Source organism: Heterodontus francisci, chromosome 6 (assembly GCF_036365525.1).
Source record: "Heterodontus francisci isolate sHetFra1 chromosome 6, sHetFra1.hap1, whole genome shotgun sequence".
NCBI lineage: Eukaryota > Metazoa > Chordata > Chondrichthyes > Heterodontiformes > Heterodontidae > Heterodontus > Heterodontus francisci.
Window position 1 is genome coordinate 83,835,713 of NC_090376.1, and position 16,794 is coordinate 83,852,506.

The following is a 16,794-nucleotide window of genomic DNA, read 5'->3' on the forward strand; positions in this document are numbered from 1 at the left end:
AGATTTGAGGAGCCAAAGAGCCTAGGGCACAGATAGGCAAATCACAAAGTAGTGACGCAGTTTTAAAAGGCCAAAACAAAAATGCACAAAGCACTGAGGTTCGTTTCTGGGGGGATAGATGTGAATAGCAGAGAAGTTGTTAAACTTGTATAGAACCTTGGTTGGACCACACTTGCAGAACTGTGCACTTTTCTGGTCTCAAAATTATAAGAAGAATATAGAGGCATTAGAGAAGGTGCAAAAATATTTACAAGGATGATACCAGAACTAAGAGGTTACAGCTCTCAAAAGATTGAACTGGCTGAGCGCTTTTTTTTCCCCCTCTCGTAAAGAGAGGACTGAAGGGTGACTTGAGAGGTCCTTAAAATGATTAGACAGAAGATATTTCCACTTGTGGGTGACTAAAACTGGGGCCATAAATATGACTGTTACTAGCAATGCATTTAGGGAATTCAGAAGAAACCTCTTTACCCAAAGTGGTTACAGTATGGAACACTGTACCATGAGGAATAATGGAGGTGACTAGCATAGATGCATTGAAGGAGAAACTAAAGATGAAGAAAGGAATATTGGGTTAGATGAAGGATAGGAGGAGGATCATGTGGAGCATAGACCAGTTAGACTGAATGAACAACACAGACAGACCATTCTATGTAATATGAAGCATAGTAATCTATGTGTATGGTGTTTGAGTAAAAGTAGTGCATGTGGTTAAAATGGTGTTGCCGTAGCCACACCTGTGGCTAGTCGGTGATTTCTAATAGCTAGCACTGAATCTGCAACAACTTGCCCTCTCTATCATTGTCAATTACTAGAAGATGTGCATAATCTCCATTTCTTGAGACTGCAACTAATCGCCAACACCACATTGACTATAACTTTGAGGTATTACTCTATACCGAACTTTTTAATAAAACGTACCACAAATGTCTGTAAATTACTTTTCATTTTTAGGTATGCAGTGAACATATGAATAGAATGCTGCATGTTGGGTCAAACTGCAGGATACCTGTAAAGCTTGTTCTGTACCTTCACGGGAACAATAAGTATGGTTTTCAACCTAATTTGAAGTTTAACTCTTTCTAAATTGATGCTTTTTTTTGTTTTCCAGGCTACCATATAAGATGTATTTTGGTGGTGTTTCAGCCTTGACTCCTGATCAGTACTTGAGGATTAATGGCTTCCCAAACACATACTGGGGTTGGGGTGGAGAAGATGATGACATTTCTGCTAGGTAGGACTTGTTCATTAAAGTCAGTTATATAATGCTCATTAAACCTGCATGACCTTTTTTTAAAGTTTATTTCAGTGGTGGAGCTCTCGTGTCCACAATTGTTAAGACATAGGTTTGGATTCAAGATTAATAGAATAGTTAAATGGAACCTCGGGCCAAGATGCGACCCATTTTGGTGCGTGCGGCTTATGACAATTGGCAGTCTGGTCCATGAAATCCAGGCAACATGGTTCTTTTTGCACTAATATTTCATGTTTGTTTTTGTTTGGATTTTGTTAGCATAGGGGATTTGCTAAGGGCTGTTGGCACAGTTGTCTCTTTGGTTAAATCCTAAATGAGAAGATCAATATCTCTGAATGTCAATAGCTTGAGATGTGAGAACATTACTGGGAACGGTGACTTAAATTTTATGATGCACATGAGGTTTCACAAAAACAAAAATCTTGGAAACCCCTGGCCTAAAGGCTGCCAGTCAGTTTGGTAATGTAGTTGGAATTGTATCAGGATTGGTTAACTCTTGAACTGGTAAATGGATCTTAATTTTTTCAACTTTTTATTTAGGATTTATTTAGCAGGGATGAAGATAATTCGAACTCCCCTCTCACTTGGACATTACAAAATGATCATGCATAGTATGGATGTGGGTAATGAAAAAAATGAGAAAAGGTACTTTCTGAAGTGGTTTTAATTTATACGTCAAGCTTCACTGTAATAACCCTGAAGAAAACAATGAACTGGAATTTGAGATCATCAATTGCTCACTGTTGCATGTAAAATATTGATATAAAATACATTAATTTACTGTTGGCCAAAAACAGGCATCATTTATTGATTTTCATGTATAGACGATTTAGTTAGGCATTTGAAGAAAGCTTTAAGCACTAGGTGCAGATGGGCATAAACCAGCATTCAGTGGTGGGGGGGAGGAGGCGGTGGTGGTGAGAAGCAAGAAAAAAGGTATGATAGTATAGCTATAGCTTGGACTAAAGTATTTAAAGAGACTGTTGATATTTGATTGGATATCTGCTATGAGAGCATTTTTCTATTAGCTGCAACTTGATTTTTAATGTGAGATTATGCCTTGGTGCATTTTGCACCCAGTTGAAGAGGCTATAATTTCATCTAGCCATTTGAGCAGAAAACTAAAACAAAAATTATGCTCACATTTACCTTTCCTTTCACATTGGCGACCAGAAGACTGTTTCCAGCTTTTGGCACTCTGTGTATTGTTACAACTGGGGCCAGGACACAATTATCCATCTTAAATCTTTTTGGATAGCAAATACTGAGATTCTTCAAGCCTTCAGGCTGGACTTCAAGTGGGTACTGCTTTTTGTCTGCCTTTTAAAATAAAGGAGCAAGTCAATTTTAAAATGGAACTGTTTTGAACAAAAAAAAAGCATGAGCAAGCTTATGCTCATTAGAAAAGGACTGATGAGAGTTCTAGATTTAAAGGGATTATGAACCAATAAAATTGATTACTGCCTGTTTGGGAAAGGACCTGCTTGTATGTTCTATACTAGCTCAGGCAGACCACCATTAAATTATATAGTTAACAGAACTCTGGAAAGAATTTGCATTTCCATTTGAGCAATTGTAAATGCGAAGTGGTGTGACAATAGCTGCAAAAGGAAATGCCTAATTTTAAAAAGGCATTTGGGAGAGAAGGCAGAATGTTTTACTTTTTAATCTGCAATTAAAGCAAGCCATTCAGTAAGACTTGAATCTGATTATTTCACAGATTTGACATGGTAGTAAAGGTATCCAGGTCATGGCGATCTGATGGGATGAACTCCATAGAGTACAACTTGCTTCACAGGGAAGAGCTTCCTTTGTACACCAACATCACTGTGGACTTTGGGAACAGCCTAAACATACAGGCAAAAGTCAACTAACAAATGCCCATCCCTTAAAAGTCAATAATATTGTTCAAAATGTCTCAAAGGCAACTGTTGCAGATGCAGGTTATTTTTTGAGTATAATGAAAATGCAAAGAAATCTACAAATTAAGAACTTCCTCAAAAATGCAAAGATATAACCTACCTGCTTCCTGTTTTTTACTAAACAATTTCTCAAGTTTCACACTTCAGTACTGAATCAGATCATCCTTGTGTGACTAATGTAATGGGTATATTGTTGTGGAGAACTGCCCTTTTGTTTTCAATTGTTGCATAGTATTTTGTAACATGCCTGTTAATGCAATTTAAGAATGTAGTCAAGTGGTATTTGGAATGAGGCCTTTAAATAGGTTTTTTGTATTATTTAAGCCCTTTGTAGGTAATGGCAGCATGCATGGTTGACTTGATAATTAAATTGTGCCTGTGCTGCATCTAGTATAACAATTTAAAGAACCAAAGGCAGTTGATAAATCTACACTTTCCTAAGTAACATCTTGGTGTCCTATACCAGGAACTAAAGCTCTAAATGTTTGTTATTTTTCTAATTGCATATATTAAAGAATTGCATCAGGGCTGCAATATTGGCTCATCATTCTGATGCAATCTAATGAAATGAGCACTTTCATTACCGTTCTTTGTACCGATAGTTTTATCTGCATGGGCAATTTGCTAAATATGTTCAAACTTGCACATTTACGAGCATATATAGGATAGTTTGCACTATGGAGGCATTGCAGTCAATTAAGTTAATTTACTACCACCTTGCTCTATGAATGTTTCATTCCACAAGTGCTGAGTATTTTTCTTTTTCAAAAAAGAAAGGCAAGGGACTGAATTAGTAACTGTGACATATGTAATTGCTGGCATATATGCCATGCATCAAATTTTAACCCGATTGCAGTCACTGCATAGCTGTGTCTATGTGATATGCTGAATAATATACATGTATTTTATAGTTTCTACTGTTTCACTTTCAGTGAACTATTAAATAGAACTTTCTGCACTGAATGCCATTTTGATAGTGATAGAATATTGCTAGTTGCTATTGTAATTTAGTGTTGTGGGTTCTTGGGTAAATATTTGTAGCCTCGGCAGTCAACTTTGTGCTTATTCAAGGCCCTCTTCTCTTTCCCACCCCCACTAAATTTTTCTCCATCCTTATAGTCTCATTTTCACTTGAGGCTTTTTAAAGGTTTGATCATCTCATGACAATTTTCTTACCGTGCCCTGCTCTTGTCACGCAACAACTAAGGATGTACTGATTGCCTGGCCTCCCAAGGACACACCAATATTACTCAATTGATCTTCCCCTTGTTCCCTTTCCTTTTGGAAAAATACACAACTTAGCTTGCAATATGGCGGAGATCAAGAACTCCTGGGTATATTAAGCTGATCACTCATCCCACTGCTCTGTTCTCCAATGCACTGTTACGTCATTGATTTATGTAACACCTGATTGAAATCACATTGTTTAAGCTTCATAAAACATTTTCCTATATAGGATTTAGTTTTAATGCAACCACTTGTGCATAAACTTCAGTTCATATGTGAAAGCTAAAAAGTTAAAATGATAGACCACTTGAAATGACAGGCATGTCAGACCCGCAAGTGACTAGTAAAATTGACCAAAAGGCCTGCCTGCTAACTTACTGTGTTTTGAGACATACTGTAGAATGATACCGCACAGAAAGAGACCATTCAGTCCACTGTGCCTGTGCTTGCTGTTTGGAAGAGCTGTTGATTAGTCCCACTCCACTGATCTGCAAATTTTTACTTTAAGTAGAGATCCAATTCACTATTGAATTGCTTCAGGCAAGGCATTCCCTATCATGACTTGCTGAGTAAAAATAATTCTCATCTCCCACTACCTTCTTTGCCATTTTTTCTTAAATCTGATCTGGTGCTGACTCTTGGCCACTGGAAACAGTTTCTCCCCATCCATCTGTCAAAGGCGCTCAATTTTGAAAACCTAATAAATTTCCCCTTAACCCAGCTTCTCTGTCCCTCGACATAACTAAACCCCTTGGCCAGAATTTTACGCTGTGCCAGTGGGTCGGATGGTAGCATGCGGACGGCGTAAAATTGAGCAGCAGGCTTCGGGAGGCCTAATCGCCCCGATTCCGCCTCCGACCAAGCTTACGGAGGCCTGGGGGGGGGGGTGGTGGTGAGAAGCGGCCTGCCCGCCTGAGGCCAATCAAGCCCCACAAGTGGCTACTTAAGGGCCCTCGCCTGCCTCCATGGGTATTTTACCCATGGCAAGCGGTTGTGCCGGGGACGTGAAAGGCCGCCCAGCTATAGCTGCCGGCTTTTCCGCACCCCGGGGTGGGGTGCGGGGGCCTGGCAATCGGGCATGGTGCCTGCCAACCCAACCCCGCGATCCAAGACGCCCCCTGGGGATCAGTAAAATATGGGACGGATCCCCAGGTGGAGCGGGATCGGCACCGACATTTAGGTCGGAGTCCGGCTCCCGTCCGCCCAGCGTAAAATTCTGGCCCTTATCTCTGGTACCATTCTTCTCTGCACCCTCTCAAGGTCTTGATGTCCTTTCTGAAGTGTGGTCATGTGTGCCTTTTCTCTAATTCTTCACGCAAGCACAAGTTGCATCATTCAGAAAATGTAGGGAATACCTGCACACTGATTTTTGTTGGGCTTGGGATGGTGATGAACATAGTTGCTAGATGAAACGATCATAATCCATCTGGTCTCCCATCTTGGTACGCACACGTTGCAATGATAATGGAACTGTTGACTAATCATAACTATCAATCTCTATCGATTAGTCTACAACAGACTAGCTTGAGAAGAGGTAAATCTAGTGGTGGAAAACTTTGGGAACTAGAGGTCCAAAGTCACTTGATCCTCCCAAGCATGTTATCCTTACCGTTTGCCATGTCTGAGATTTTAAAAAAATGCTAGTAAAACACATCTGAAATTGAATTTTAACAGGATTCAGTAAAGAGTCTTATTTCTGGCATTGGTCAATGTCGGATACTGACTGGCTTATACATTTTCAGCATTTTTGGTTTTAAATATGTATGTATAAAGTGGGAATTATACAATTTTTTTTACTTAAACCTGCACCCCCCTCCCCCCCCCCCCCCCCCCCCGTTTTGAAAAAGCTGATTAAATTTTTGCTGTAAAAATCTGCTTAGAATCCTTTCAATGCAGCAGTAGTCATGTCTTTGCTTGATGGTCAAGTTTGTTAGCAACTGTTGCCCACAACACAGCTTCAGGTGTTCTGTATAACCTGTACAGGAGTTTTAAAGTAAGTGAAAATCTGATTTATTAAAGTTAGTTTTAGGCTATTTCAGTTCCCTGTGTGCAGTGCATACATTTATCCCAATTACCCTGTCTTGCAGTGATTAGGATACATAATATTATTGACATTGTTTTTCAAAGGTAGATGTAGGTAAGTTTTGTACTGTAACATGCATATTTTGCAAATTGGGGGAAGTGCTATAAATTCTGCTTTTGATTTCAAAAGTGGTAAAAAGCAGTATTCCATTTTATTTATTGTATCAGATCCAAGTCATGAAAAGAAGTTCCATGTTAATGGAAACAATCTCCTGTCAATCAAGTATCGTTGCCTTATCCAATTCAAACTGTTTTAGACCTCTAAGTAATACTGCTTTTCGGTAGTTATGCAGAATTGGTAATTTCAATTCTTGTGAATATCTTTCTTTGTATCCCTTTCCAATGTTTGATTTTCGTGTGTATAGGTTACCAAGTTGAGTTGTATTAGAATTGATAGAAATTTGGAAACACAAATATGATTATATTTAGAATTTATCATTTAAATTTCTGCAATGTACATAAGAATTGCCTTGTATATAGTTTAAGTTTTGGTATTTTTCCTAATGTAATTTGGTGAAGGGTTGTACAAAATTTTGTGAAAATACTTAAAGCTTGTTGTATTTATTGTAAGTGCATGGGAGGGGAGTAGTGAAACCATGCCAAAAATTAATGTTCTACTGTACTTGTAAGCAAATGCTACTGTAACCAGGCTGCAAATATAGCTTGCTTTTAAGTGTTTAAATTTAATAATTTTGTATATCTAATACCACTTAAGTATTAGCTGGGTATTTTAAATCCTAAAAGCTACACAGAATGGTTAGCGTTAATGATAGTAACCACCAGGTTTCACAACAAAATGTAATGCTGCTTGTAATTGAGTTACTCAGTCTGGGTCACGAAAGCATTTATTTTTCTTTGCCACGGATGGGAATAAGTCCACTGCTGTTGAAGTACAGGTTACTTGAATTTTTCATTTAGGGTAAATGTGTTCAAGTGCTGTCTGGAAAACTTGTATTGAACCATGTTACCCAGCCTTTTACAATGTGAAGGATGGTCTTGAAATGTCTTTTTTTTTAAATGTTTGAACTTGACAGTCTTAACACTGCTCCACTTGTATCTTTTGTAGCCATTGTGTTTCCTACCTCTTCCTGGACCCTTCTCCACATCCCCAAGTATATTCAGCTGCTGTATGTGTTTCTGGATCCTTTTCTTACATATAAAAATAAAATCTTTAAAGCATTTTGCAACTTGCCTTTTTCTCTGGATTGTACCTCTTTGATCGGGATGATGTGTGCTGTGTGTTGGGCATTTAATATCTACATGATGGAGAGGGCCTAAGGAAATGAAAAATTGAGAATAAGTGTTGAGCAATTTGAGGATATATTAAAACTTGGGAAGATTGGAAGACACCAAATGCAACTGAAGAAATGTCTCCCAGATCTGGATGTTCACAGCCTTTTACAGTGCACAACCAAGGCATGTAGATAGATTGAGAGTTCTGCATCCAACATAGCATTGTATATCAGCAAGGAGTAAAATAAGGAATCCCTAAATAAATTATAGCAAGTTTATACTGAATGTAAATTTCAGATTGCTACATGAAAGCATTTTTCTGTGAAATGCTCCCACTTCTACCTGACTCAGCAGAAGTCACTGAATAGAAATCAGGAATGGAATGCTGCCTTACCTTCTCCCTTCCCTGTAGCACTGAGGCCAATTGTACCATACCCTAGCTCATTGAGATTAGCAGTTTATACAGAATTCATAATTGAACCTTGGACTTTTTTAATCTGTGAGCATAAATAGGTGCAGGAGGCAGTCATTCAGTCCTTCTGAGCGTGCTTTGTCATTCACTAAGATCATAGTTGATCTACAGCAAAATCTTGTATCATATAGCACCTTTAACATAAAATGTCCCAAGATGCTTCACAGGAATATTATAAAACAAATTGACTCCAAGCCACATATTAGGTCAGTTGACCAAAACCTTGGTCAAAGAGGTAGGTTTCAAGGAGTGTAAAGGAGGAAAACGAGGTAGAGGTTTAGGGAGGGATTACATAGCTTGGGTCCAAGGCAACTGAAGTCACAACCACCAATGTTGGAGCGATTAAGACTGGGGATGCTCGAGGCCAGAATTAGATAAGTGCAAATATCTCAATGGGTTTGTGGGGCTGGGGGAGACTAGAGATAGGGAGGGGCGAAGCCATGGAGAGATTTGAAAACAAAGATGAAAATTTTAAAATGAAGGTGTTGCTTGACCAAGAGCCAATGTAAGTCAGTGAGCATGGATGATAGATGAACAGGACTTTGTGCGAGTTGATGCACGGGCAGCAGAGTTTTAGATGACCTCAAGTTTACAGAGAGTAGAATGTGGGAGACCAGCTAGAGTGCATTGGAATAATCAAGTCTAGAGGTAACAAAGGCATGCATGAGTGTTTCAGCAACAGATGAGCTAAGACCGGGGCAAAGTTGGGCAATGTTAGAGGTGGAAATGGGCATCTTAGTGATGGTGCAAATAAGAGGTTGGAAGCTCATCTCTGGGTCAAATATGACACTGAGGTTGCGAATGTTGATTTAGTCTCAGACTGTTGCTAAGACGAAGGATGGAGGTGGTAGTTAGGGAAGGGAGTTTGGAGCGGGGATCAAAAATAATGGCTTCAGTCTTCCCGATATTGGAGGAAATTTCTGCTCATTGAGTACTGCATATTGGATAAGTGATTTAGCAACAATGGAGTTGAGAGGGGTGATGGTGAGGTAGAGCTGGGTGTTGTCAGTGTACATGTGAAAACTAACACTATGCTTTCGGATAATGTCACTGAGGGGCAACAGTCGGGACAACAGAGGTAACAGTGCGGGAGCAGGAAGAGAAGCCATTGCAAGTGATACTCTGGCTATGATTAGATAAGAATGGAACCAGATGAGAGCAGTCCTATCCAGCTGGATGCAGTGTAGAGGCGTTGGAGGAGGATGGTGTGGTCAACTGTCAAAGCCTGCAGACAGGTTGAGAAGGGTGAGGAGGGATAGTTTACTTTTGTCGCAGTCACACAGGATGTCACTGGTGACTTTAAGAGCCATTTCGGTACTGTAGCAGAGGTGGAAACTTGATTGGAGGGGGATTCAAACATGGAGTTCTGAGAAAAAAGATGAGAACTGATTTGGGAGCGAATAATATGTTCAGGGACTTTGGAGAAGAAAGAGAAGTTGAAGATGGGATGGTAGTTTTCAAGGATGGTGGGCTTGGTTTTTTTTGAGGGGGTAATGGTGACAAATTTAAAGGAAAGAGGAGCAACACTTGGAGAGAACCATTAAACAATATCTGCTAAGCTGGAGACAAGGAAGGGAAGTTGGGTGATCAGTTTACTGGGTATCGGGTCAACAGAGCAGGAGATGGGTCTCGTGCAAGACTAGCATGGAGAGGGCATGAGAGGGGATAGGAGTGAAACTAGAGGAAGATTCAAGTTCAGGGCTATAGCAGGGTGACCTTCAGAGAACATTTGGCCTGTTAGGCTCGTGGAAGGGAGGAACACGATGAGAGGCAGCTGATCGAATGGTCTTAATCTAGTGACAAAGAGGTCACTAAAAAGGTGTGACACTACACCTGGAGTATAATGTACAGTTTTGGTCGTCTTACCTCGGAAAGGATATGCTTGGCTTAGCAAGAGTGCACTTAGTGGCAAAGTTGTCCGAGTCATCGTACTTGCTGGAGGTGAGTGTGCAGGGGAGGACGGTTAAAGGCGATAGTTCGCTTCCTCAGCTACACCTTCCTGCACTATCCCCATAATGCCTTGTATCCAAAAATCGATTGAGGTATGACTTGAATATTCTCGATGACTGACTATCCACAGCTCTCTGGTAGAGCATTCTAAAGATTCACAACTCTGAGTGAAGAAATTTTGCCTCAGCTCAGTCCTAAGTGCTGACCCCTTATTCTGAGACTGTGACCCCTAGTTCTAGATTCCCCAGCTAGGGGAAACTTCCTCTCAGTATTTGCCCTGTTGAACCCCTTGAATTTTGTTTGAGATTATATCTCATTCTTCTAAAATCTAGGGAATGTCGGTATAGTCTACTCAATCTCTCCTCATTGGATAATCCCCTCATCCCAGGAATCAAGCTAGTGAACCTTCATTGCACTTCTTCTAGGCCAAGCGAATCCTTTCTTGGGTAAGGAGACCAAAACTGTACACTGTACTACAAGTGTGGTCTTACTAAGCCTCTATACAATTGTTGTCAGACTTTTTTTGCTCTTGTACTCCAATCTCTTTGTAATAAAGTCTAACCTAACATTTGCTTTCCTAATTCCTTGCTGTACCTTCATGTTAACTTTCTCTGATTCGTGTAGAAGGACACAGATTCCCCGAGTACCAATATTTCTCAGTCTGTCTCAAATATTCTACCTTTCTATTTTTCCTGCCAAAGTGGATAACTTCATTTCTCCATTCTATTCTATCTGCCATGTTCTTGCCCAGTCACCTAACCTGTCTATAGCCCTTTGCAGCCTCTTTGTATCCTTCTCACAGTCTATTTATCCTTCTCAGTTTACTTTCCCATCGATCTTTGTCTTCAAACTTGGATGCATTGCACTCTGTTCCCTCATCCAAATATTTCATATAGATTGTAAATAACTGAGGCCCAAGTGAGGTACCCCACAAGTTGCAGCCTACCAACCCAACAATGACTCGTTTATTCCTATTTTCTGTCTGCTAACTAATCCTCAGTCTATGCTAATACTCCCAATCCCTTAAACCCTAATTTTGTGTTAAAGCTTCTTATGTGGCACCTTGTCGAATGCTTTTTGAAAATCCAAATATACTACAGCCATTGGTTCCTCGGTATCCACCTCTGGTTTTCAGTCCTTGCCATTATATGCAAAGCATATGTGACTCCAGTGGCATTAATTCCTTAGTCATAGTTGCTGCCATTCTTGCATGTAATTCTTGCTGGAAATAAATCTCTGGTATCAAATCAGTAAGTGCTGCTGTATCTGAGGTGTTGAACATTGTGTCACTGGGTTTTGTCTACAGAACCTAGTCCGCAATATTTAGAGCCCTGCAATAATGCCTGGTACATGCAGTGCCACAGAATATGGCTGCTTGATCCTATATCAAAATCAAGTGTGAAATCCATCCCACGGCTTTTGGAACCTGTTTCAAAACTATGTTAGAAATATTATGTAATGCCTTTTTGTTAAGTATTGTCAATCCAGTATCCATTAACTTCATGAATGTCATGCTATGTCGGTTGTTTGTCTTTCAAGTCATGTATCAATAACTCCCATAGAGCTCTTTCCATGTTATATGTTTTGGAAATCTGCATCAGTGAAATCCATGTAATTCATGCTGTATCAGTTGTCTGTTTTGTGAATCCTGCTCCAATAAAACTTGTGTTGCTGCATATGTTGCTTTTCAGATCGTCATTGGTGCAAAGATCAAGTCGGCAGATCCGTGACGTGAATGGCTGAAGTCACAGCGTGACCCCCAACACATCATAAGATGAGCATCACAGAATTGTTACAACTCAAAGGGACGCCAATCAGCTGTCTGCACAGGCTCTCCGAATGAGCAATTCACTTAGCGCCGTTCCCCCACCTTCTCCCCATAACTCTGCACAGTCTTCCTTTTCAGATAACTAATTCCCTTTAGAATGCCTCAGTTGAACCTGCCTCCACAAAACTCTGGCAGTGCATTCCAGATCCTACTGACTCGCTGTGTGAAAGAGTTTCCTTCTGTCACCATCTCTCCTTTCGCCAATTACCTTAAATCTGTGCCCTCTCGTTTTTGATTCTTTCACGAGTGGGAACAGATTTTCCCTATCTACTCTGTTCAGACCCCTCATGATTTTTAATACCTCTATCAAATCTTCTCTCAGCCTTCTCTTCAAGAAAAACTGTCCCAACTTCTCTAATCTACCTTGGTAAATGAAGTTCCTCATCCCTGGAACCATTCTCATAAATCTTTTCTGCACTCAAGACACAGCTGCTAGACTGGGTCTGCGGCAGGTGGTGAGGGAACCAAAAAGAGGGAAAAGTATACTTGACCTCGTCCTCACCAATCTGCCTGCCGCAGATGCATCTGTCCATGACAGTATTGGTAGGAGTGACCACCGCACAGTCCTTGTGGAGACAAAGTCCCATCTTCATATTGAGGATGCCCTCCATCGTGTTGTGTGGCACTACCAATGTGCTAAATGGGACAGATTTTGAACAGATGCAGCAATGCAAAACTAGGCATCCGTGAGGCGCTGTGGGCCATCAGCAGCGGCAGAATTGTACCCAACCACAATCTGTAATCTCATGGCCTGGCATATCTCCCACTCTACCATTACCATCAAGCCGGGGGACCAATCCTGGTTCAATGAAGAGTGCAGGAGGGCATGCCAGGAGCAGCACCAGGCAGAACTCAAAATGAGGTGTCAACTTGGTGAAGCTACAAGCCAAGACTACTTGCGTGCCAAACAGCGTAAGTAAAATGTGATAGACAGAGCTGAGTGATCCCATAACCAACGGATCAGATCCAAGCTCTGCAGTCCTGCCACATCCAGTTGTGAATGGTGGTGGACAATTAAACAACTAACAGGAGGAGGTGGCATCCTCAATGATGGGGGAGCCCAGCACATCAGTGCAAAAGATAAGGCTGAAGCACTTGCAACAATCTTCAGCCAGAAGTGCCGAGTGGATGATCCATCTCAACCTCCTCCTGAAGTCCCCAGCATCACAGACGCCAGTCTTCATCCAGTTTGATTCACTTTGCATGATATCAAGAAATGACTGTAGGCACTGGATACTACAAAAGCTATGGGCCCTGACAATATTCCAGCAATAGTATTGAAGATCTGTGCTCCAGAATGTGCCGCGCCCCTAGCCAACCTATTCCAGTCGAGCTACAACACTGGCATCTACCTAGCAATGTGAAAAATTTCCCAAGCATGTCCTGTACACGAAAAGCAGGACAAGTCCAACCCAGCCACTTACCGCCTCATCAGCATACTCAATCATTAGTAAAGTGTCGTCAACGGTGCTATCAAGCAACGCTTGCTTCGCAATAACCTGCTCAGTGACGTTCAGCTTCGGTTCCGCTAGGGCCACGCAGCTCTTGACCTCATTACAGTCTTGGTTCAAATATGGACAAAAGAGCTCAACTCGAGGTGAAGTGAGAGTGACTGCCCTTGGCATTAAGGCAGCATTTGATCGAGTATGGCATCAAGGAACCCCAGCAAAACTGGAGTCAATGATTCAGTTAGGGAATTAGGGAAAATTCTCCGCTGGTTGGGAGTCATTCCAAGCGCAAAGGAAGATGGTTGTGGTGGCTGGAGGTCAATCATCTCAACTCCAAGACATCACTGCAGGAGTTCCTCAGGGTAGTGTCCCAGGCTCAACCATCTTCAGCTGCTTCGTCAATGACCTTCCTTCAATCATAAGGTCAGAAGTGGGGATGTTCACTGATGATTGCACAATGTTCAGCACCTTTTGAGGCTCCTCAGATACTGAAGCAGTCCATGTAGAAATGCAGCAAGACCTGGACAATATCCAGGCTTGGGCTGATAAGTGGCAAGTAACATTTGTGCCACACAAGTGCCAGGCAATGACCATCTCCAACAAGAGAGAATCTAACCATCTCCCCTTGAAATTCAATGGCATTACAATTGCTGAATCCCCCACTATCAACATCCTGGAGGTTACCATTGACCAGAAACTGAACTGGACTAGCCATACAAATACCATGGCTACAAGAGCAGGTCAGAGGCTAGGAATCAAGTGGTGAGTAGCTCACTTGACTCCCCAAAGCCTGTCCTCCATCTACAAGGCACAAGCCAGGAGTGTGATGGAATGCTCTCCACTTGCCTGGATGGGTGCAGCTCCAACAATACGCAAGAAGCTCGACACCATCCAGGACAAAGCAGCCCGCTTGATTGACACCCCATCTACAAACATTCACTCCCTCCACAATTGACGCTCAGTGGCAGCAGTATGTACCATCTACAAGATGCACTGCAGCAATGCACCAAGGCTCCTTAGACAGCACCTTCCAAACCCGTGACCTCTACCAACTAGAAGGACAAGGGCAGCAGATGTATGGGAACACCACCACCTGCAAGCTCCCCTCCAAGCCACACACCATCCTGACTTGGAACTATATCGCCGTTCTTTCACTGTCACTGGGTCAAAATCCTGGAATTCCCTTCCTAACAGCACTGTTGGTATATCTACCCCACATGTACTGCAGCAGTTCAAGAAGGTAGCTCATGGTCTCAAGGGCAATTAGGGATGGGCAATAAATGCTGGCCTAGCCAGCGATGCCCACATCCCATGAGCGAATAAAAAAAAACTCCAATGCCTTCACATCTTTCCTAAAGTGCTGCGCCCAGAACTGGATGCTTAGATACATGAACATCGCATCTCCTTTTTCACTTCCTTTCCTTTCTGAAGTGTTGTCGAAGCTAAAAAAATGTGTTTTCTCAGCGCCGCTTCAAAGCACTGCGTACATTCCCCGGGGTAGACAGTGCCGCCCGCCGCTACCTGTGCAGCCTGCATGGCATTCTTCATTAGTATTGAAGAAAGCTGCATAGCTAGTGGCCAGCGGCTCTGTCTACCTCCAGGAAATCATGTGGCGCCACTTTGAAGCGGAACAAACTTTTAGCCCAGTGCTAGTACCAGAATCTCTTTTGCATTGCTGAAAGCGTCTGGGACTACCTTGGCAGAAAAGGGAAGGCAAGGAAACTGTGAGGTGAAACAGCTTCAACATCCTACCTGATCTTGCAGTGCCCAATCATGGGGACGCAGATTTGAAGGGGTTCACAAGTCAATTGCTGAGTTGGCCTGGCATGAAGTAAAGGCCTGCTACTCGACCCGAATCCGATGGGACCCAATGACGTGTTGGGTTCCGGTCGGGTCGGGTTGCACTTCCGGGTCCGGCATTTGGGCAAGGGTCGGGCCGGGCCGGACATGCTCTATCACAGGCAAGTGGCTCCACTGTCAATTTAATTTTTTGACTAGAAAGGTGGTTTTGTTACAGTTATCTTAAGCTTGTGCAGATCAGCAAGAAAGTGAAAAAATGGAAGGTAAGTTAACTGATGGTCGGGTCGGGTGTGGGAAAAAATGGAAGGCCTCTGGCCGGGTTGGGCTCGGGTCAGATGTGGTTCTGTCGGGCTCGGGTCAGGTTTTTTTTGCAAACCTGAGCAGGCTTTTAGCATGAAGGGTTCTTTGAGCAGCCTCCCACATTGCTTTGACTCTTTCGAGCCCTCACTCCCCCAGCAGACATGGGAGTTCATGGAAGTTTATACCAGTGTTGTTGTTAGTGTGCTATGCAGATCTCCAGGTTCCAGCTACTTATTTGCAGCTATATAGTCTACCAGTAACCAGGGAGGATGCTTCTGTTCTCCCTCTATGTATTGGTTAAATGTATACCTTTTCAGGGTGCACAGACAGTTAGCATCATAGGTCGCCAAACAGTTGCAGTTGCTAAATGTGCCAAAGCCTTGTCAGCTCCATGTCCTCAGGCCTTCTTGATATCCACAGAGTTTGCAAATCCAGTCAAGAATATGAATGTGCAGCACCTGGTGTGTCTCCAGGAAATGAGGTTTTGGCCCATAGATCCAATAATGTCGAATTTCACAGAATCACAGAATAATACAGCGCAGAAGAGGCCCTTCAGCCCATCAAGTCTGCATCGATGCATTAAAGACACCTGACCTGTCTACCTAATCCCATTTGCCAGCACTTGGCCCATAGCCTTGAATGTTATGACGAGCCAAGTGCTCATCCAGGTACTTTTTAAAGGATGTGAGGCAACCCGCCTCTACCACCCTCCCAGGCAGTGCATTCCAGACTCTCACCACCCTCTGGGTAAAAGGTTCTTCTTCAAATCCCCCTTAAACCTCCTGCCCCTCACCTTAAACTTGTGTCCCCTAGTAACTGACCCTTCAACTAAGGGGAACAGCTGCTCCCTATCCATCCTGTCCATGCCCCTCATAATCCTGTACACCTCGATCAGGTCACCCCTCAGTCTTCTCTGCTCCAGCAAAAACAACCCAAGCCTATCCAACCTCTCTTCATAGCTTAAATGTTCCATCCCAGGCAACATCCTGGTGAATCGTCACTGCACCCCCTCCAGTGCAATCACATCCTTCCTATAATGTGGCGACCAGAATTGCACACAGTACTCCAGCTGTGGTCTTACCAAAGTTCTATACAACTCCAACATGACCTCCCTGCTTTTGTAATCTATGCCTCGATTGATAAAGGCAAGTGTCCCATATGCCTTTTTCACCACCCTATTAACCTGCCCTTCTGCCTTCAGGGATCTATGGACAAACACGCCAAGGTCCCTTTGTTCCTCGGAACTTCCCAGTGTCAGGCCATTCATTGAATACTTC

At 42.4% G+C, this 16,794-nt stretch overlaps 1 protein-coding gene across 1 annotated transcript in view; it reads left to right on the forward strand.

The window, feature by feature from the left end:
* The window catches only part of LOC137371416 (beta-1,4-galactosyltransferase 3-like), a 44,092-nt gene extending 36,127 nt beyond the window's left edge, over positions 1–7,965 (forward strand). Inside the window, exons 4-6 of the mRNA XM_068033979.1 lie at positions 1,112–1,234; positions 1,796–1,900; positions 2,976–7,965. Of these exons, the coding sequence (XP_067890080.1) occupies positions 1,112–1,234; positions 1,796–1,900; positions 2,976–3,129 (382 nt within the window). The 3' untranslated portion in view covers positions 3,130–7,965. The remainder of the gene's footprint in view (positions 1–1,111; positions 1,235–1,795; positions 1,901–2,975) is intronic.
* Positions 7,966–16,794: the final 8,829 nt, after the last annotated feature.